The sequence below is a fragment of the Micromys minutus genome, assembly GCF_963924665.1.
Source record: "Micromys minutus genome assembly, chromosome: 3".
Lineage (NCBI taxonomy): Eukaryota > Metazoa > Chordata > Mammalia > Rodentia > Muridae > Micromys > Micromys minutus.
The window spans coordinates 70,179,543-70,203,384 of record NC_137972.1 but is presented as its reverse complement, the minus strand read 5'-3'; the positions used below and the strand labels follow the sequence as shown (position 1 = coordinate 70,203,384).

The 23,842-nt window shown below is 41.9% G+C and overlaps 1 protein-coding gene across 1 annotated transcript; it reads left to right on the top strand.

Moving 5' to 3' along the window:
* Positions 1–6,955: 6,955 nt before the first annotated feature.
* On the top strand, positions 6,956–19,293 carry ARRDC4 (arrestin domain containing 4). Its single transcript, XM_080914869.1, has 8 exons — positions 6,956–7,369; positions 10,782–10,848; positions 11,063–11,210; positions 13,424–13,526; positions 14,433–14,689; positions 15,214–15,376; positions 16,289–16,443; positions 16,797–19,293. Exons 1-8 carry the CDS (start codon positions 7,072–7,074, stop codon positions 16,851–16,853), a joined length of 1,248 nt encoding a protein of 415 aa, XP_080770995.1. The 5' UTR covers positions 6,956–7,071; the 3' UTR covers positions 16,854–19,293.
* Positions 19,294–23,842: the final 4,549 nt, after the last annotated feature.

The window sequence follows — 23,842 nt, the reverse complement described above, 5'->3', positions numbered from 1 at the left end:
AAGGCCTATATAAAGAAGGTTAAAAAACAATAAAAATCACTGTACAGGCTGGTTTTCTGTCAACTTGACACAAGCTGGAGTTATCAAAGAGAAAGGAGCCTCCCTTGAGGAAATGACTCCATGAGATAGATAAGGCATTTTCTCAACTAGTGATCGAGGGGGAGGGCCCAGCTCAGTGTGGGTGGTGCCATCCCTGGGCTGGTAGACCTGGGTTCTATAAGAAAGCAGGCTGAGCAAGCCAAGGGAAGTAAGCCAGTAAGTGACATCCCTCCATGGCCTCTGCATCAGCTCCTGCTTCCTGACCTGCTTGAGTTCCAGTCCTGACTTCCTTTGGTGATAAACAGCAATATGGTAGGGTAAGCTGAATAAACCCTTCCCTCTCCAACTTGCTTCTTGGTCATGATGTTTTGTGCAGGAATAGAAACCCTGACTAAGACAATTACATCATTGCATTGACTCAATATATCATGATATTTACATATCAGAGCAATGTGTCAGTGATCTTAAAAACAGATAAATAGGATTTCTCAAATCTTTAAAAAAGAAAAATATTTTTAAAAAATCAGTAGAGACTTGTAGGGCAGTATCAAAAAGGAGTAACCTTCTGGTATTGAACACCAAAAAGAAGAAAAAAACATTACAAAACATAAAAATAATTGAAAGCTTAATTGTGGACAATAAAAATTTGATAAGACATAAATATACACCATGAAGGAAATAAATTCCAAACCATAAATTAAAAGAATAAGTGACATTAAAATGAAAACTAATGATAAAAAATGGATCCAAGTAGAAAAAAGTGACCCATTATCTAATTAGTAAGACCCCAGTTAAAGAGCTACTTATGTCTTTTTAGAAATCAAGATTCTCAAAAAACATTAGGAACCATCCATCTAGTGTTGGGGACCTGCAACTCCAATTGTATCTCCAATTAAAACATCCGTCAGCAACAGGAGCAAGTAAAACATTCCCAGGCAACGGGAAGTAAAGAAAGCTATTATCATTATCTCTTTTTTTAGCAAAATAAACAGCATTAAAAATAAGTTCTTGCATCTTATAACATAACAATGGGAAAAATTAAGTCTAAACAAGAAAAGAAACTTTTTTTTTGAAGAATATATACAAAAGTCAAGACAAATCATTATGTTCCAAATGAACAGTGGGTTGTTAAAAATATCAAAAAATAAAATTAAAACTCTTAGAATTTTAAAATGAAAATAAACACACAACTCACTGGAACATTGAGGTTAAGTAAAACAGCAAAAAGATTTCAAATGCATAACTGAATGGAGAGCATCTCCATGTTCTAGCAAAACAAGAATAATCAAAACCCCAAATTAATATCTGTGAAGAAATAATACAAATCAAGGCAGAAAATAATAAATTGGAAAACAACACAAAGGACCCACGAAACTGGATTGTTTCTTTACAAAAAGTAAACAAGACTGACAAACAATTAGCCAAAATAACCAAAAGAAAAAGAGACCCAAATTAAAATCTCAATTTCAAAGAGAGAGGACATTACAGCAGTTACCGATAACATCCAAAAGAACATTAGGTAGATACTCAGAAGTGACATTCCAACAAATTAGAAAATCTACAAGAAATGGATAGATTTCTATACACAAGGCTTACCAGAATTAACCCCACGTGATATAAATAACCAACAAAGTGTATAACCAGCAATTTGAAAGTGTGAGCATGGTGGCACATCCCCATGATTCTGGCACAAGACAGAGACAGAGAGAGAGATTCCTGGAGCTTGCTGGCCAGCTAATCTTGATGATCTGGAATGCTCCAGGTTCAGTGACAGGCCCTGCCTCAAAATATAAGGTAGAAAGGAATTGAGGACGATGTCCAACATTTACCCCTAGCTTCATAGGCATGTGGTATATGAAAAAACAAGAACCAACATTATACTGAAAATTCAAAGCCTTTCGTCTAAGACCAGGAGAGATACAGGTATGTGTACTCTCTACAGCATAGTTTAATACAGAATTTGAAGTCTTTGCCAGATCAATGAAGCATGAGAAAGGAGATAAAGGGGATGCAAACTGGAAAAAGGTGAGTCAACGCTTTCTTTTCCGGTGATAGGAACTCATACTTGAAAGACTTCTAAAGACAAGCAGGAAACACTTGGATTTGATACAAGAGAATCAGGAATAGGACGATCTGTACAAAAGTCAACAGTTTTTCTGTGTTCCAATAATGAGCACTCTGAGAGAGAAGTGGGGGAAAAGACCCACAGGGGCCTTGAAAAGACAGTGAAATAGATAGGCGGGAAACCAACCAAGGAGGTCAAAGACTGCTATAAAACACTGAAATAGTGAGAAACAATTTTGAAAACAAAAATGCTACTCTATAAGATGAAGAGATTTTTAACACAAAACAGATCAAAGGTCTTGATGCAAACTTGAAACTCGTGCTGCTAGAAGAAAACCTACAGGAAACAGAAACACTTCAAGAGATAAGCAACACCTTACTAAGAAGGATTCTGACAACACAACAAACATCAGCAAGGAGACTGCATGCTAATAAAAAGCTTCTGCTCAGGGAAACAAAGTAAATAGCCCATAAAGTAGTCTTTGTGCATGAAATCAAAACCACTCTGAGAGTCCATCTTACTCCAGTCAGAATGGCTAAGAGCAAACATTGATGGGACAGCACATGCTGGCAAGGATGTGGAACAACGGGAACCCTCCTCTGTTGCCGGTGGGAGTACAAACTTGCTCAACCACTCTCAAATCAACCTGGTGGCTTCTCAGAAAGTTGGGAAGAGTTCTACCCCAGGACCCAGCTATATAGATCCTTTGCATATACCCAAAGGATGCCCCACTTCTACCATAAGGCCACTGCTACTAGCTCAACTCTGTTCATAGCAGCTTTATTCCTAACCAGAAACTGAAAAAAACCTAGACACACTTCAACTGAAGGTTGTACAAAGAAAATGTGGCACACCTACACAACAGAATACTATCAGCTATCAAAAACAAATGCATCGTGAAATTTACAGGCAGTTGGATGGAACTTGGGGCTATCGCCCTGAGTAAGGTAGCCCAGACTCAGAAAGACATACACCATATGTACTCACAAGTCATGAAGAATAACCATGCTGTAACCAAAGACCCAAAGAAACTAAGCAACAAGGAGGGCCTAAGGAAGGATGTGTGAATCTTACTCAGAAAAAAGAAATAAAATAGACATCAGAGGTGGATGAAGGATGGGAACTGAGTGGGAGAGGGAGTGAGGAGGGGAACAGGGTTGGGAATCAGGTGTGAGGAGAGGTGAGGACTAGGAGTGTGAATGGAAATCAGTGTGGGGCATCTTTGAAACTAGCTGGAGACCTGAGGTGGTGGAGCCCCCACCCAGGAATCTATGGAGGTGATCCTAAATGAGATTCCTATCAGCAGAGGATATGTAGCCTGAAGTGGCCACCTCCTGCAGCCAGAGAGGACTTCCAGTGGAAGGAGAAGGATATCAACCTACCCACAAAAACTTCAAGCCAAAATTTGTTCTGACTACAAGATATGCAAAGACAAAGATGGAGCAGAGATTGAGGGAACGGCCAACCAATGACTGGCCCAACTTGAGACCCATTCCATGTGAGAGAGCCAGCCCCTGACACTATTAATGCTACTCTGCTGTGCTTTCAGACAGGAGTCTCTTGTATAACTGTCCCGAGAGGCTTCATCCAGCAGCTGATGGAAGCAGATACAGAGACACACAGCCAAATGTCAGGCCAAGCTAGGGGAGTCCTGTGGAAGGGTGGGGGATCGAAGTGAGTAAGCCAGAGGGGTTAAGGACTCCCCAAGAAAACCTACAGAATCAACTAACCTGGGACTATGGGGGTTCACAGAGACTGAACCACCGACCAAAGAGCATGAGGAGCTGAACTTAGACTCCCTATACATTTGTGTAGATGTGCAGCTTGGCCTTCATGTGGGTCCCCTAACAATTGTTGCCAGAGTTGTTTTTGACCCTGTTGTCTGCTATTTGACCTCTGTCCCCTAGCCAGATCGCCTGGTTGGGCCTTAGTGGGAGACGAGGTGTTTAGTCCTGCTGTAACTTCATGTGCCAGGGTAGGGTGGTACCTAGAGGTGCTCCCCCTTTTCTGAGGAGAAGGGGAGGGGGAGAATGGTAGAAAGAATTTGTAAGGTTGGGACAGGGAGGAGATGGAGGGGGCCTATGATCAGGATGGAAAGTGAATTAGTTAATGAATGAAAAGAATTCAAACAGCAGAACACCAAAACAATATAATCTTATCAACAAATGGGCAAATTATTAGACTAGACACTTCTAAACAGAAATAGCAATAATATACACACATAAGCATGCACACATGCAAGCACACACCACAGGGTTTTATGTGTGTGTTTCTGTGTGTGTGTGTGTGTGTGTATGAGTATATACATTACTCTGGACTTGTAATGTGTATGAATATATTCATGCCATGCTGTGCATGTGGAGGTCAGAGGACAACTTGCAGGAACACTTCTCTCCTTCTAACCTGTAGGTCCTAGGACTCAAAGTCCAGATGGCCCAGCTTTGTGGCAAGCGCCTTTACTTGCTGAGTCATCTCACCAGCCCCAAGAAATACATTTGCTAAACTGCTCTCCCTCCCTCACAAGTTCTGCCGCCTATAGTCTAAAATCATTACTGACACAATGGCCGGTGCTTATAAATGCGAGCACTTAGGAGAGGCAGGGGCTGCAAGATCTGGACTCCTGGACTACCCAGATCTACACAATGAGACCCCGTCTCTAAAGGCTAGAGAGGCAGCTTTGTGAGAGAGAGCTTGCCCTCCTTTGCAAAAGATGTTAAGTTGGATCCCCAAAACATAATGAACAAAACAAAAGACAAAAACGTAGAAAAATTAAAAAAATAAAAAGTTGTGACAGACAGAACCTGGTCTCTGGCAGCGCAGGATGCCATGTTTAGAGCTCTGTCCTTGGACCATTCTGTGCATTTCAGTGCCCTTTCACCTCTTTCCTAGACACTTAGCTTTGAAGAGAACATGTCCCTGGAGCAAGTGGAAGCCCAGTAAGAGGTACAGAACTGTTCATCTGGGGCAAAGCCGGTGGTTGCGATTCATCATTCAGTGTTTGTTAACACACATTGATTGAGCATTGCTTATTTCTGTGTTAGATACTAAAGGTTATAAACACAATGTACACGAACCGAGTCTTTATCCTCAGGGGGAGCGATAAATCCCATGCAAGTGCATATTTAAGATCAAGCTGTGCTGTGAAGGAAAGTAAGCAGGGAGCATTATAGAGACCATGATCAGCAATCCAAGCGTATTATTTCAGAATACTAAACAGGGACAGATTTATGGCTCTTTTCACTTTCTTTGAGAAGTGATAAAGAATCGTTAAAGCCTTATTAAAGTTACACTGTTCTTGAAGGGTGTGACTCCAGGCAGGTCTACTGGCAGGTCATATACTCAAGATCCCTCTGCAGTACATGAACAGCACAGATTAGAAACAGCAAACGACATTTTAAATTAAATCCACAATTTTGAAAAAAGGACACGAAGTTGGAATGTGGAGGTAAGAGTGGATTTGGGGAGAGTTGGGAGATGAATGCTGGTAGAATATGAGCAAAATTTACTGCATTCATGTATGAATAAAAATGTTTTACAAATAAATATATTAAAAATTCCCATGTTGATAATCTAAATTCAAAAGAGTGTAATAAGAACAACCTACACTTTAAGATTCTTGACGAAAATACATATGGGGAAAAAAATCTTTCAGTTTCTATTTTCAGTTATCAAACCTTGATAACTTAGAATTTTAACGAGGGGAAATAAAGAATTACAAATTGATGGCCAAATAATTACATCTATTTAAATATTCTAGATACCAAAGGAAATCTAGAACAGTGTGATTTAAAAAGAAACCAGCAAGAAGAGCCATGTTTTGGGGAGTAAGTCAGCGAGGCAGCTGGGCATGTTCAAGGACTATGATCCCATGATTATGAAATCCTTTTGGGTAGGGCACTTGTGTGTTAGGTATAGATCTTTCTTTTCAGGCATAATATTTGCACATTTTACAATATATGCGTGTATATAATAAGTAACAACCAAATGGAGTACTATTCAGTTAATAAAGAAGTCCTTTTGTTTACACTAGCACCAGTAAGTGGCAGGTGATGTTTTAAAACCACGACCTTATTTAGAGTCGGAAGAATCAGAGACTGAGTCTGGCGGGGCTTCAGCAGCCAGGAACAGAAAGAAGGTCTCAGGACAAAGATGCTTGGAATCACAGCATTCTTCCTAGACATTGGCTCTCACCTAGTACAGGAATTCTGAGACCCAGAGAGGCGAGGCTCAGAATCATGAAAGCAGATTCTGAGATCTGTTTTAAAGTTCCAAGGCAGTCAGCATAAAGTGAGACTGCTGAGCTCCGTTTTCCAGGAAACCTATTGCTGGGCATGCTGCAGAAGTAATCTTAAACCGGGCCTGCTGGAGCCACAAGTTCATGTTCTAGTACAAACTCAGACACTTGTACTCTAGCCTCTCTGAACTGGAAAACCCGCCCCCACTATAACCATAGCAACGACTGACACCAGTGCGCGGGTGAGCCGGGTACCGCCCCCTCCCTGACAGATATTGTTTCCCATCCTCTGTCCACATGGGCGCACTGCCTCACTATTGGTCTGTGGCCCAGGACTGTGCCTTGCTCCCACCAATAAACGGCCTGTGCACGTGCACTCTGGTGTCTCCCGATTGGTGAAGCTCTCTTGATCACGCACCTCCGTCCTGCTCAGCTCGGTGTGGGGGCGCCAATGAAATGACTAAGTGGTCACGTACAGCCAATGGGAAAGAAGCATGTTCCGCGACTAGCCAATGGACGAGCTCTGTGGGCGGGCCGTGTCAGCCCCTTTCCAGTCCCAGTGGGGTGTGTTAAAGAGACAGGGCCCCAGTGCGGGTGTTTCACCCGGCTGGGCGCTGTGGCCTTAGTGGCCCTGGGCGTGCAGCCGGCGCCCGTGACAGCAGCGTCGCGGAGCCGGCTACCCCGACCTGGGGCCGCTGCGGATCTTGGTGGCAGCGCCCCATCGCCTGGCGGGATGGGAGGGGAAGCGGGAGCCGATGGTCCCAGGGGCCGCGTCAAGAGCCTGGGTCTAGTGTTCGAAGATGAGAGCAAGGGCTGCTACTCAAGTGGCGAGACAGTGGCCGGGCACGTGCTGCTGGAGGCGGCAGAGCCGGTGGCCCTGCGCGGGTTGCGCCTGGAGGCCCAGGGCCGTGCCACCTCTGCCTGGGGCCCGAGCGCTGGGGCCAGGGTCTGCATCGGTGGTGTATCTCCAGCAGCCTCCTCAGAGGTGGAATACTTGAACCTGCGCTTGAGTCTGCTGGAGGCCCCAGCTGGTGAGCATGGAGAGCTTCAGGGAGAGGACTGGAGGGGGCGCGCCCCTGGGTGGTGGGTGGCACTGAAAGAAGCTTCTGGAAGGGGAGTCATCTACTGTCACGGGTGAAGGAGGCCAAGCCTGTGCCCCACGCCTGGCTTCTAGAAGAGGCCAGACCCTTTTGTGTTTGTGTGCCTTTGAACTTGGCTTACTGGGATCTTCTAGTAACCTATTAGGGAATCGTTGCCATGGAAACCTGAGATCAGACTGTCTGGGTTCTAGGTCTTTCCTGACCTGGAGGCATGGAAGGTGGAAAGTAGGGACATTCCATTATGTGGTGCCCAGAGTTTGATGGCCTGCCTGCCGCTCCTGCCTGTCCTAGACACTCCTGGTTTCATGATGATTTGCAGAAAACTACATCTTGGGACGAGGGAAGTGGTACTTGGATTAGTGCTAAAATGTTTCCTCACTGGGGAACCTGAATCACGTGAAGAGCCATCCGTTCCTGTTCCTGTACCTCCTCTTCCTGTTACCTCTCTCCTCTTTCAGAAAGGCCTTTGGAGACAATGCCTACCATCTGGGCATTTCTGACTCTTCCAGAAGTGTCCATGCATATGTATGTCGGGTTAATGTGATTGTATTTCATCATGAAAATGGTAGTAACCATGAGTCACTCTTCTCTCGATGGAAACTATGGTAAACATTTACCTGTCTGCCTCCATCATTTTGAACCTATTGAATGCCTTATTACTACTGATTGTATCTTATCCTCCTGTGGAAAAGTACAATGTCCAGTTAAGTCCTCAAACATATGCCTAACAGGAGCTGTCTTTTGGATAATGGGGTGTGGCAGGTGAGATCTCATACCTGCTCACTGTGGATTCCAGGAGCCTTTTCAAGCAGTGCTTAATAGCCAACAAGGATGTTAAAGATGGCTGACTGGAGGGAAGGCCATGGGAGAGAAAAGTAAACAAGTTTTGGTCTAAGTTCCAGACCCTGGGCTTGTAACTAAGGAGGAAATAGAAGTATTGACCTAGGATGACAACTGAACTTTGCTTTGGTAACACCTGGCCTAACAAATAGTTTTGACTCACAAGTAAGATATTGTTGCTTTGTTCTGATGAAGCAGCTACAACCAGACAGATGCCATTTTTCTTAGAATGTATTGGCAATGGTTATAGCTTGCTTAAAGTCAGCTTTTATGTAAGGGGTAAGGGGAATATTCTCCCACATACTTAAAATTTGGAAGAACTTAGCAACTTGAAACAGACTCTCAGGGCCATTAACTCCATAAACTAATTATCATTCAAAGATCTGGGGTGATAGTTTTTTAATCTGCTGACCCCTAGGATCTATGTTAAACTGTCGGATCTATTTTTAAAACCTTCCCAGGATATTCTTTAAAATTATTACTCTTGTTGAACCACTTGCTATCAGTATAGCTGAACCACCTCAAGTCCTTAGGAAAAGATTGTTTTTTGTTTGTAAATCACAGAGACCTGGGCTGAAGAGATGGTTCAGCCATTAAAGGTTAGGCTCACAACCAAGAATATATGGCCCAGGGACCAAAGCAGAGAATTGTCTTCAGTTCTAAGCACCCACCAAAGTGAGACCTTGCGCCAGCCCCTCTCCTCTCCAATGCAAGCTTTCAGTAAGAACTCTGGCTACACGTGCTTCAGCAGATGAAGCAGCTTCCTTTACCACCCTAGTCCTCAGTGGACAGGTGGGAGCAATGAGCCACAAACCAAGCAGAAACAGCCACATTATACATCTTCTGAGCATTTGTCACTAAACCTAAAAATTGAAAAAGAGAAACATTTTTTTCCTAGAATTCTAGTGCTTGCCCATTTCCCCAGATTGATTTTTCTCATTTGAAGTACTGTAACTCCTGTGTTGACTGGCTTCCTGAGGGGCTCTTAGTCTCTCTTACCACCTTTGAGTATGTGGGGCAGCTCCATTCTCCACATGCCTGTTCCCTTCATCTAAACTCGACCCCATCATCTGTACTCCGGTCCTCAGACCACAGACCCACCATTATTGATATGAGCAGTCTCTGGTCTTCAGGCTTCCGTAGTCTTCACTTGGCTGCAGATGTCAAGCCGCTGTTCCTCCAGCTGGTCTTCTGATGCCCGAAGAACTCATCCTTATTACCACCCGGGCTTGCTATTTAAGTCCAGGCAATCCACACTGCTAAGCATCCGTGTGTACTTAATCGGACCCTGTGTCCTTCTGAATAGTTATTGTTCATACTACCTTCAGGGCCCGCACCTGTGATATCTTTCTTTACAAAATAGACCCACATTCCTTGTTTCCCCTTAATGAAGTAGAGTGAGATTTAGGGACCCTGCATTCTTATTCTCTAAAGGCACCGGACTGAAATGCTGCGTTGTTGATAAGTAAACCAAAGAAACCCATCTTATTAATGGTTTTGACCACAGAATATAGAAACAAATTCAGGTTGCGAGACAAATCCCAGACCCAGCTGGCTGCCATCTTTTCCCATCAGCTCATCTCTACCCTTAACGTAGCCCTTATGAGCTTGAAGAGGAAGTCTGTCACGTGCTGTAGGGAGCCACTGACCAGATTGGAAGCGACGGGCTCCACTTTGGATCCACATTAAACAGATGGACTATGGAGATTCATCATAGGTTCTAGTCTTACCCCATCCACTTCTGGCCTTGGGCCATTGTTCAGTAACAAACCTGCACAGGGAGTCGAATGATGCTATGAAGAACAGGAGAGGGACCGTGCCTGCTTTCACCTCTGAGAAACCCCATCACTCTCAGTAGAGCTAAAGGGTGAAGAGCCGGCTCCTGCTGCTTTGGCTGATTTGTTTACAACTATTACTAATTCTGTTCTATAACTATTACTAATACTGTTCCCAGGTTTTCTGCCTCTGTCCAAAGAATACATAGAATGAATATTGTAGTGTAGCCAAAGAAATGTGACTTGTCAATTAGTTGTAGGTACAATTTGACGTTGATATCTCATGTTAGTATGGATAGAATAACATTCATGTGTGCGTACATGTGTCTGTATATGAATATGCACTACATATGTATTTATGCACACAAACTATATTTATGTATATTTTATATTATAATCCACCATATACATTTTATATTATATTATTATATATACATTTTATACACACACATGAACTCTTGGCTCTATTATGGCCCTAATTACCATAATACTTTATGGTGATTGTATAATTGCTTATTTTGTAGATAAAAGGTGTGTGTGTGTTTTCTTGTGTGTGTGATTTTTTAGTAAAAGGCAAATTCTAATTTAATTCTTTCCATTTGTGCAGTGTACTTAGAGTGTATTGCCAGGAAAACCACCTTAAAAAAAAAAAAAAAAAAACTGGCTTAGATTGTGAAAACTCTTGATCCACTGTTGACCTTAGTTAAAATGCATGTGGTCTCTTTCAGGTGAAGGTGTCACCTTATTACAACCAGGAAAGCACGAGTTTCCCTTTCGGTTTCAACTTCCGTCCGAGTGAGTGATGCTCTGTTTTCCGATTCCACCCCCTGCCTTGTGTCCATTATTTGAGCACCCAGTGTTCCCCAACACTGGAGTGTGTGTGCCAATCCTGTGGGAGCCTTCCTGTGATTGTGGTACTTTTCCTCTTAGCCCACCTTTTAACGCTTGCTTTTCCTGGCCCTGAATAGCAGAAAGTAAGCTCATAAACCATTTCTTTGGTTTATTTCAGGCCTTTGGCAACATCGTTTACTGGGAAGTATGGCAGTATTCAGTACTGCGTGCGGGCCGTTTTGGAACGACCCCAAGTTCCAGATCAGAGTGTAAGAAGAGAGCTCCAGGTTGTCAGTCACGTGGATGTCAACACACCGCCCCTATTGGTGAGCTCTGCCTCCCTCCTTTCAGTTAATGATGCCTGTATTTAGTCACTGTCACCGGCTGCTGGTGCAGGAAACACAGTGTAGCCCATAGGCGTTTGCTGTAAAGATATGATTCTAGGTTGGGCAAATTACAAATTGTGTGTATTAATGCTATTGATTATATCCCTGCTGTTCAGGGATGCTTTTGCCAAAAAGTTACACAGGCTTGAAATGCATTAATGAGCCTTAATAACAATCATGCAAAGACGAGAGGGGTTACTTTACCAGCACAGCCACATTCACAGGACCGTGGCATTCTAAACTCTCCAATAATAGCAGGTTGAAGAGCAGTAATTACCAAAGAGTATTAATCACACTCAGCCTGTTATTGAAGCCCGGGCCATTATGCTATGTATCCTTCCATTCTGATGTCATTTTCTAACATTAAGTAAGTGTGTGCAGCTGCCGCCATGGCCCTTTCACTTACCATTCCTTATGACAGATTTGGCCACATTAAGGCATTAAACTTCTGATAATCATCAGGAATACTGTAGGCTGGTAAGGAGGATCAGGCTATAAGAAACAACAGAACAGGCAAGATGGGGACTAATGAGCTACATTCTTTTATCTGCACCCATATTATCAAAATAATATAAAATTATACCTTCTACTTTCATGAAAGCTGCTAGGACCAAATGGGTCTTCATTTAAATATGAATGAATGGTGTTTTTTTTTTTACTTCATAGATAATGCTGAGATAATTTAAACTTCCCCTCATCTCCACACTGATGTGGCAAAGATGTGTTTCTACTATTAGATGTTGTTTTTTCTAACTAGTATTTTTAAACACAAGGGAAAAGCCAGCAGCTAAAAGTTTCTTCTTATTTTTACAGGAAGTAGAGTAAATGTGGTAACACATGAAAAATGTGCTTGCATGATTTAGCCAGCTCCCCGGCACAGGTCCCTTAAATCCCATTTGGAAAAGCAGTGGCATTAGTAACATATCTTTTTAAAGTTGTGTAGAATTTTACAACTCTTTCTAAAATTGCCACTGTTTTTATGGGAAATCACGTATTGAGGTTTGCTTTTTGTCAAAAAGAGACACTTGACCTCAGTATAATTTTTAAAATAAATGAACAATAAAAGATGGCCAGTAACAATATTTTACAGAAAGCTTTAGGTTTTGTGACCAGAAAAACTAAGTGTTTTTTCTTACTTTGAAGAATAGAATCCTATAGTAGGGTATAATGGGCCTCACCACATTCTCAGGCCTGCTGAAACAGGTATGTGGATGCCTTTAAAGCCCCCAGACTGGTCCCAGGACACTTAGAAGTTCTGTCTGATATGTAAGCAAAAAGACTGTTTTTTTATCCCGTGGTGTATAGCCAGGCAGTGTAACATTCTGATTGTAAGTGTAAAGATCTCCTGATCTTTACATTGCCTTCAAACACAATTTCACCATGCCAATGAGAAGGGCTAAGGGTAAGGGTGCTTGCTCTAAAAGTGAGAAAACTAGAGTGCATATCTCCAGAACCCGTGCAGAAGCTGGGAGTGGATACATGTGCCTATAACCGTAGAATTTGGGAATGGAATCCGGTGGATCCTGGGGGCTCATTGACAGGGTAGCCAGCCTAGATTAAAATGCAAGCTTTAGGTTCACCAAGAGACTATGTCTCAAAAGAAAAAGGAAGAAAGAAAGAAAGAAAGAAAGAAAGAAAGAAAGAAAGAAAGAAAGAAAGAAAGAAAAGAAAGGAAGAAAGAAAGAAAGAGAAAGGAAAGAAGGAAAGAAAGAAAGATAGAAAGAAAGGAAGGAAAGAAAGAAAGAAAGAAAGAAAGAAAGAAAGAAAGAAAGAAAGAAAGAAAAAAGGAGAAAGTGATAGAAAAAGACTGTGGCCCTTTTCCTCTACCTTCTGCATACCCTGTCATGGATGTACACTTGTACATATGCCCCACCCTACCCACCACACATACAATGTCAGTTCTGTAACATGTACAGTATGAATATGACCCTTGGCCACTTTTCTAAAGAATGTTGTATCACTTCTTAGAAACACAATAAAGTTAGATGTCACACAAGTTTGAACTTGAGACTCCAGCATAGTTTTCATGAGAAGGAAACGGCTTTTAGCACATGAGAATAAGAAAGATTGATATTCTTTTATAACTATTCTTCAAAGGAATTTATGTTTTCTGGAGTGGCTTAACGAAAGTTCTTTTGTTTGTAACTTTCAAGACTCCTATGCTGAAGACGCATGAGAAAATGGTGGGCTGCTGGCTTTTCACTTCCGGTCCTGTGTCACTGAGTGTCAAGATCGATAGAAAGGGCTACTGTAATGGTAAGCAGCACACAGAAAGTCTGCAGAGCAGACTCGTTGAGTTTACTAAGTGATCTAAATGATGTTAAGCAGCAAGCTTTATAACCTATGAATTACATTGTACCTTAAAGTATAAGTAATTAACATGTACATATTTTAAGAGCATGAATAATAGTTTCTAATATAATTTCTGTTTTTTTCTGACTCTAATCTTGTGGCTTTTGTCACAGAATAAAACTAAGGAGAATGAGGAAATGCTAGAATTTTTTTATTACAAGAGAAGATACGGGCTCAGTGGTTAAGAGCACAGACTGTTCTTCCAGAGGCCCTGAGTTTAATTCCCAGCAACCACATGGTGGCTCACAACCATCTGTAATGGGATCTGATGCCCCCTACTGGTGTTTCTGAAGACAGTTACAATGTACTCATATAAATAAATAAACAAACAAACAAATAAACAAACAAACAAATAAACCCTTTTAGGAAAAAAAAAGATACAGAGCTCTCAGAAAGTTATAATACAGATGTGTAATGTTGTGAACTAACTCATCTGCTCCTTTGTGCCTTAACCCTATGAATTCCTGAGAAGCAAAGGCTTCACTCGATGATTGGCAAGTTTTTATTTCTTGGGCTCCAGTGAGGTTGTTAGTAAGCTTCATCCATTACCTCCTACCGCATCATTTCTTTCTGCGCCTTAATTTATGCATACTGCTTATTTATACATCTTGACGTAGCATTATCAGTGCTGTCTTACATTGGAAAAGTGAATAATGCAATTGGTATTAAATGTCAGCTTCTGAACTGAATGTCTATTCCTCTTTCGGAGATTTCCCACATAGGCTTTAGTAGTGCTGGGCTGTGGCAGGGTGTATCAATGTGTTGACATTTTCTCTCCCTGACTCCTTCTCATTTCTTTTCACTCTTTAGGAGAAGCTATCCCTATCTATGCAGAAATAGAAAATTGTTCATCTCGGCTGGTTGTTCCTAAGGCGGCCATATTCCAAACCCAGACGTATTTGGCTAGTGGAAAGACAAAGACAGTCCGGCACATGGTTGCCAACGTCCGAGGAAACCACATTGGTTCTGGGAGTACGGACACATGGAACGGGAAGATGCTGAAGATTCCACCTGTCACTCCATCTATCCTGGATTGCTGCATTATCAGAGTGGACTACTCCTTAGCTGTAATTAAAGCTTCTTGAATCATTAAAAATGCATAAATCAGAGCAGCAAGCCACATGATTGCAAATAGTATCTCTAATTATTGCATCAGTACTCAGAAAACTGTTAGCATTGCTAACTATTTTGGGTACATGAAGACTGGCCTTCACCGTTAAAACCCTGTCTCTACCTAGGGGAATTTAATGCAATAACCGTAAAGAAATTAAGATGTTATGGGTAGTGTTTGTTACATGGAGCCTAGGTTAATTTTCCAGGATTGTTACAAGTCATGCCAACTTTCAGTGAAGCACAGGAAGGCCACTGTTCCCTGTCACAAGCCTGTCCTGTAGTTAGTGAACTCTTCATTTTGTCTGTTCTTCATTTATGCTTAGTCAGGACAATTTACATTGTCTTCAGGGTGGTTTGGTGGGAGACAAAGACGTTTGTTTCTGTGAGAAGGATGTTGAATTAGCCTAGTTCCCGTGAACTTTATAAGCCCATGCCTTCCTCTCCTTCACGCATGCTTCTTTTTTTTTGTACGTATCAGGTATACATTCACATTCCTGGTGCTAAAAAACTGATGCTGGAGCTGCCCTTGGTTATTGGTACAATACCATACAGTGGCTTTGGCCGCAGAAATAGCAGTGTCGCAAGTCAGTTCAGTATGGACATGTGCTGGTTGGCACTGGCCCTGCCGGAGCAGCCCGAAGGTAAAACATTCAAGTTGTCCCCAGTGAAGTTTTAGACAGAGACTAGCTGACAACAGAACATACCAGGAAGAGGTGTGCATGTGGCAGATCCCCTCTCCCCATGCCACGTGACTGTCTGCATGGCTGTGACCATATGCCTGACAAGAGAACACAGCAAGAAGGAAGGGTTTGCTTGACTTAGAGTCATCATACGACAGTGCAGAATGTTTTAACTATGGCTGCAGGGGTGTGAGGCAGCTGGTCAGAGTGCATTCACAATCTGGGAGCAGAGGAAGATGGGTGCTGGTGCCCAGTGCTCTTCCCTTAGCTGAGCAGAGGCCGTGACCTATGCACAGAGCTGCCCACATCCAAATGGTTCCTCCTTCAGTTCAGACTCTGAAAACTCCCTGACAGCCTTGGCCTGTGTTCCATTTCCTAGGAGATTCTAAATCCAGTCAGGCTGACAGTGAAGATGAACATCACAACTACTCTATTGTTTTATACTACGAAGAATTATATAACATTTCTGAGAAAGGAACCTTGAATGTTTGCATTAGCCATGACACCAAGCCAGTGACAAACACAGGAATAAAATGGCCATCTCCTAAAGCTAATTTGTAGTATTAAAACAGTGAGAGATGGTTAAAATAGATGTATAGAGTGTTGTTGTATATTTTCCATAGCTACATACATCTCAGAGGTATTTGTTTGCCTAGGTTATAACATACAGATCACAAAAAAACAGAATGTAATTGAAAATAGAATAATCAATATTAGTAGCTGAGTATTAGGGGAACCAAAACTTTTTTTTTGTGATAATCATAATATCTCTAGTTTGGCTCAGTCTCTTGCTTTTGCAGAAGTTCAGAAGACACGCAGTAGCTTTTCAACTTTTACATGGATTTCCTAGCTCAAACTCCAATTGTGTTTCAGCACCACCAAATTATGCAGATGTGGTATCTGAAGAGGAATTCTCCAGACACATTCCTCCATATCCTCAGCCCTCTGACTGTGATGGAGATGCTTGCTACTCTATGTTTGCCTGCATACAAGAATTCCGGTTCCAGCCTCCACCTCTTTATTCAGAGGTAAGGGAAATTAGACTCATGCCGTCTGCAGACACTCGCTCCCCTCCATTCATTAATGGGCTCTTGCTGACTCATAATTGGTAGGGTATACGTATCGACTTGTCCTTACAGTGCTGGTAGATTATCACAACCACTTACCACGGCTTCTGGTGTTTTGCTAGTGAGCTACAGCATGCAGCATTGTGGCTTGCCTTGAAGAGTTTTATTTTACCATAGAAGAGTACTCAGTCGCCAGTGGAGGGCTTAATGGCAGGCAGGTGGTTACTGACTCAAACCAACAGCTATCCTGTGATTAGAAGTAAGTAGGAGAACCAAGGTGCTGTGGTCATCATTTTGCTCTTCTGTCTCTGTAGGTTGATCCACATCCTGGTGATGCCCAAGAGACCCAGCCTGTATCCTTCATTCTCTGAACAGACTCCAGACTTCACTGTGTTGTTACCAGCTTAGAATATTGGGTTTTCTTTATTATGCCTGCCTTCTTGCATGAGAGAGAAAGTTAACTTCAGAACGTCGATGTTCTTCAAGTCTGAAGATGAGAAGGATGAAAGAATATGAGAACATTTTAGTAGCCATGGGGATGGTTATGACATTTCTAGGGTGGGCTCATGTCCCTTTAAAAGTGGATGAAAATGTGAATTGAAAAACCCAAGTCTTGGTGGTAGGAGAGGATGTGAAAGCATGCCCAGACTGTTGGAGAGAGGAGTCTTAAGGAATTGGGTTGTTACTGGAGTGTGCTCTGACCAGGGTTCCCACAGTTAGGAACTTATGGACTTGGTAGGAAGACATGATTTAGGGGAACAAGTCAGCTTTGAAGTGAGTGTGAATGAGCAACTGGTCTACTTTCAATGCAGTGGAGGTCCCCAGGTTTGGTTCTTCATGACTTCTTATCATGTTACCACAGCAAGGATCTAGATCCTTGAAAGTATCCTTTCTGTAGTCAGTGGTCACGTGTCATCCTAGTAGAACTGACAGTGACTCCAGTCTTTCATGGAGAGACTAAAATGTACCTGAAAAATTGGCTATACTGTGGTAGGAAGCCTAGAGGGGATTCTTTAAAAGCTTGTCGTATCAAAAGGAAAAGAGGAATTGTTCCTGCAAGTGTGTGTTGTGAAGGGCTGTATTTCTTACACTTTTAAGAACTGCTTGAAGGGTATATATTTGATTTTCCTCATTCCTTATTTACTGAGGGAATATTAGAAAAACACGGGGTAAGTGCAACATCTTTGGGATACCTGATACCGACACAGAGCAGTGTTCTCTGATCCTACCTCTAGTGGCTTTGTCAGATCTGCTCTCAGAAGGCCAGGCCTGACTGATGTCTGGGGTTTCTGCTCTCTGTAGTTGGCAGACTCCTCTGAACCTGTCACTTAACCTGAAAACTAGACCAAGGGAAAAGTCTGTGAGCTCAGAATTAAATAGAAATGAATATAAACACCTAAGATCTTAAGAAATCCCAATCAAAAGAGGACAGAAGCATGCCTGAGTTTGGCGCCTATGAAGAGGCTTCCGCGGGCAGATGGCAGTTTCTGTGTTGTGTATTCGTTTTTCGTTTTCCAGTTTCTTAGTAATTCCATTTATACTGTGATTTAAAAAAAAAAAACTGTTTCGGTGCAATATTTTGTTGAGCCTCAGGATACTCAGACCTACAGGACGGTGTTGCTGCTGGCAGGGTCAACCATGTTACCAGCCTCCTCCCTCTGTTCACAGTCACATGCTTTTGCCCGCAGTCTGTTGGTCCCAGGAACTGAAAACAGTTCTGATGCCATGTGGGAGGGAGACTCTCACAGTCAAGATCTGGACAAGCCAAATCCTAAGGGTTTGGTTTCCAAACCCTGGTGCTTCCCAGGCAGAACACTGTGCCACAGACAACGTGGTGATGGGCTTACCTTTCAATCACCATGTCCCCTTAGAGACATTCTTCCAGGGTGGAATTTTATATCAAAAGTCAGTGGGCCATTTGTCAGGGGTTTTTGAACCAATGTGTGGTAAATGTGTCCTTCTCCCTGCTGAGCATACCTCTTCTGTGATCGTCTTAGCAACAAACACATGGACTTTGCTGTACGCCATTGTCAAAAATGCCAAATGGTGTTGCCAGTAATTGTGGTGTGGAGTTACTACAAGACCTTATTTCTTGCTTTGGTTTTTAGAGACTCCTCTCTTTTCTTTCTGTTGTGTGTGTGTAAACAGTTCAAGTTACAATTGTTCAAATCCCATATAAACTGCTCTTACTTTTGCCATGGGAAAGATGGTGAGCTGTCTTTTGGCTTCTGGCCTGTAGTTTACATGAAATGTCCCGTCATGGTCCATCTATGAAACCAAAATGAAGGGAAAGAAAGCTGCAGTAAGGAGTACAAAGAGTAGACAAGCCATGGTGGCCGGGTTGGTTAGGGGGATCCTGAAGCCCGCCCCCCACGAAACGGAAGCATAGCTAACAGTGGCAATAAAGAGAGGCGTGTAGAGACCTGACTTTCTACCTGTCTGTCTGGCCTGAAGCTTATACCCAGGATAACGTGAATGTAGAAAAACTACTGCAGAAACCCTGCGAATGAAGATCAGACTTTTAGCTGCTAACACTTGCCTGTTTAGTCCCCACTTGCTCTCACTTAGTTTGGGAAACAAAAAGTGCCCTTAGGATTTTCTTTCAGATGCACAAAGCTTGAGATTCAAAGTGTGCATCTTTTGGTGCACACTGTCCTTCCCATTCCCTGGGGCAGAACTTTACTTCCTGTGTCTTTGTTTTGCACAATAAGAAACTCAGTAGGCAAAGGTTGTGTTTTTGGTAAGTTCACTCGCTTTGTAAAGTTTTTATTAAAAATGTAATAATTTAACCAAGGGCAAAATAAAGATTGTATTTTGTACTCTTCTTTGAACCCCATGGGTTCTTTTTTGTTAATAAAATTGTTATACTAATGATCTGGGTAGCTCATTTTTGTTCCTGTGTTGACTTCAAAGACTGAGTTAAATCATCCTACACTTAAGGAAAATCAGTAGCCACACACAGTATTCTGTAATTAAGGTCATTAGTTTATGCATGAGATCAAGCATAAAGCCCAGCCTGGAGCCTACTGGGTCTGTACACTACTCGGGGGCAGATGTCCGAAGGCACACAGGTACTACCAAGCCAAGAAGGGCAAAGTGTGTGAGTCAGGGAGAGAACATGCCTTCTTTCATTCCAAATGGCAGGAGACTTAACTCTCAGTTTCTGGTTTGCCTGCCCCCCAAGTGAGTTTGCAAGGCTGTGGGTCATCAAGGACAGCCTAGCAAATGTCACCTTTGTATGTGAATACACAGGTGAATGTAATCATGCTATTAAAAGGAAGATACAGTGGTAATTCATCTCAAGAAACCTGCCCAAACCTAGGTCTGATAAAATTAATGTTTGCTAACCCGTGATAGGTTGGGTTGCCTGGTTGGTTTGTATCCACTTGGTTTTAATCTGGAACATGGCCTTACATGGTGTCTTTGCACCCAGATATATATCAATGCACTCAAGTTGAAATTCTTGTCATCATATAACATACAGAAAAACATGCAGGATTACCACTAGGCTTTCTGGAGTTTGTACTGGAATACAGTGGCTCGTGAAGTTTTGAATTAGACCAGCCTGGGAAAGAAGGACACAGCTCTCCAGTTACCGGTGAGTTTACCAGAGGCCAGAGACAGGAAACCTTAGACCTTGGCCCACATTCTAGGGGAGGTCTCTACTTGCTTCCTGAGTCTACACCTTTAAGGAAGCAATGAAAACAGCCCTTTAAGGAAGTGATGAAAACAGCCCATCCATTGCTTCATTTGCATGGTTTAAGGCTTGCAGACCTGGATGCTAGGCTTGTGGTAAATCTAATCTTTTGTGTTTGTATCCAAAAGACCCGCCTCCACAAGTGAGCAAGTCTGCCTAAATGGCTTCCTAAGTCTGTTTAATTAGTAGTTGGGATTCCTTCTTCAACACAAGATCTAAGACCCTCATATTTCAAAATAATTACAGCTTCACTGCAAGAGCAGTAGACAGAAGTCCTTGAAGCCACCACCCAGGCCCCCAGTGCTATCTATCATCTTACACACTGAGGCCAGGCCACAACATTGACCCACATCAGCAAGCTTTTGCATACATTTTTTTTCTGCCTATAATTTTGTGTATAGTTCTATGGCATGTGGCCACACATGTAGGTTCATGGAATCACTGCCTCAATGGAGATTCAGAACTGCTCGCCATCACAGAGAAACTCCTGGGGGCTGTTTCCAGTCTCACCTCCCTCTCCCTTTATTTCCCTAGCCCCACCCCCCACCGATCTGCCATCTCCCATGTTGCCATTTTCTGAATGCAAGGTACAGGAGCTCATTCTGGCTCTTCTTGTTTTTGTTTTCCTTGCTTTTCATTCTGTGTAGCCAGTTGACATGCACACACACACCACCGCCTGCATCAACAGACTGTACCTTCATATTTGAGCTGAGGGAATCCACAAGTAGACACTTTGACTACTAGTTACTTGCAATTTCAAGTAAAAAAAAAATTGTAGCAGTTTTGTATACATAATACTTTAATAATTATTTCAGGTCAGGGCTTAAAAACTACTTTCTATCTGATAGATAATACAGTATAGATCTACACAAAGCTTTAGGGATACACCTTCAACTTGTCAAACTGCCTCGAGTATTTTACCTAGAGATGACAGGCTGCGGCACCATAGATGAATGTCATATCAAGGATGTATCAGTGATTGCAGACCAGGAGAAACTATGCTAGGGCATTTTTTTTTTTGTATCAAATTCCAAGTCTGATTGATTTCAGCCTGAGAGCACGTTGGCCTTGTGTGTTTTCAGATTCAACTCTGTGGGTTTTCTTCCTGTCTCCTTTACCACTCTCATGGTTCACAATCCCATTTCTAAATTATCAAGTGAGAAGGTACACAGAACACAGAAACTTTGAACTACAAACATGCTTTTACCTAATATGATGAAGCAAGAGATTACTTGTTAAGACTTAAGTTTTTCTGTCCCGGAGAACTTGTATTTCACAGTAGCTATTTATGTGCACCTAAAGAATTTGCCCTTAAAACTAGAATGAGTCTTTTGGTTATGAAAAAAGTAAAAGATACAGGTCTTAATGACAAGAAAAAGACCTGCTGCAGATGGTATCTGTCTGCCACTGGGAAGAAGAGAAACACTGCTGTCTCCCTTCTACTTGGAATAGCCTCGACCATTGCGATGGGTGCACATACATACATACATGTACACAGAGACATCTGGTAATACATGTGCACGTAGATCAATACATGTACACACATGCAGATACCATTCTTGCTGTTTGCTTTATCTGTGTTTATCGCCTCCAGGCCTAGGTCTATTTCAGGTAAAAAAATATATATATACATACATATATACATACATACATACATACATACATACATACATACATATACTTATTTACAAAAGCAACAAATACTTCCACAGGAATTTTCCAGAAAGGAAGCCATTTCCCACCAGCCTTTTTCCATCCTGTCTCTAGACAGGAAAAATCCTGAGTATTTTTTGAGAAATATTGGGAAATTATTGAATAGAGTTTGCCTTGTTCTTTGTACCACTTGATATAATGATCCTGTCTCTACACTACCCTGGGTCATATCTTAGTGAATAAGAGACACAAAATGTTCCATATCAAAACAATGACAATTATATGAACTCATAAGTAGCATTTGTTCATCATAGATGAAGACTTGTATTACAGAGCATGAAGATTTGCTTTCTTGGATTTTGTTTTTCATCGTCCAGTGCCACAGTCCATCCATTTGTTAATTTGTTCATATGTAAATTGATCAATATGTCAGCACTATTTGTTCTAGCTATCAATATAAATATCTGGGGTTGCCCTAAATGGTTTAATGATTTGGGCAAATGACACACAGGTTTCTCATCTATGAATAAGGAACTTCAAAGCAGCATACAAATGCACATATCTGCACACACAAGGAATACTTCTGCTTGTGCACATTCATATTGAATGGGAGTTTTGTCCTTATGTAAGGATAAGAAAAGTCATCAACAATTGTGTTGTTAATAGACTCTAGAGACTATATGCTATCCACAGCAATCCATCCCTTAACTAGTAGAACACAAAGCATAAGCCTGATTTTCAGTGACTGATATATGTTTACAATAAGCAGATAAAAGACAAGAACTTGTTCAGTAAAGCAATTGGCATAGTTCCAGAACATCTCAGTATACTACTTCAGTACAGGAAGTGAAAAGCAAAACCATAACACTGATTAAATAAAGTCCAGCATGTGACTTAGATGGGACTAAGGACCAAATATAGCTATATATAAGAAAATTCAGGGTGGTGCTGAAGAGATGGCTCAGTGGTTGGTAGAGCTGACTGCTCTTGCAGAGGACCTGGGTTTAGTCCCCAGCACCCACACCAGGTGACTTACAACTGCATATAACTAGCTCAAGATGCTCCCTTCTGACCTCATCAGACACTTGCACACACATGATACACACATGCTCATGCAGATACACACAGATACACATAAGTTTGAAACATGCATTAGTTAATCCTTTAAAAGGAAGGAAGGAAAGAGGGAGGAAAGGAAGAAAGGAAAAAGAAGAAAGAATAAGACAGGGAGATAGAAAAAAGAAAAAGAGACAAAAAGAAAGAAGAGAGAGAGCAAGAGAGCGAGAGAGATTAAGGAGAATATGCATTTTCTTGACAGTTCCTGGACTACAGTCATAGAAAACTTAAAATTTATTGTGGTTTCTCTTTTTGTCTGAACTAAACCAAGTGGAGGAAGTGGGGGAGGGCAGAGAGAGGGAGAGAGACTGAGAGAGAGAGAGTGAATGAGAGAGAGAAGAAGAAGAAGAAGAAGAAGAAGAAGAAGAAGAAGAAGAAGAAGAAGAAGAAGAAGAAGAAGAAGAAGAAGAAGAAGAAGAAGAAGAATGTGATATAAGCTAAACTCTTGCTTTTTCCTTCTTCAAAGAGGATAAAGCAAAAATTCCTGGTAAATCTCTTACCTTCTTACGTAATTCCAGAACACTGGGGAAGTCCAGAAGCAAATATTTGCCTTTATCTTATCTGATATAACAAAACACCTTGGCCCTGATGCCACAAGATAACTTACCTTATCCACTGTAAGCTGATATGAACACCAGCAGCTGTTCCCCTGTGAGAGCTGCAAGTTACATCAGATAGATACCATGCTTGCCAGAAAATTAATCTTTCTGAACCTGAAAACTTTTTTTAAAAACAACCAGCCCAGAAACTGTCATCCCTGAGACAAATTGAAGATGACCCTCTCTCCTGATACTCTTCTTATAGAAAGACAGTTTAAACCATGTCTATATACAAAGTGGGGGGATTCTGATGACCTTAGACTTGCTCTTGATCACACCAGCAAAGTTACAAGGT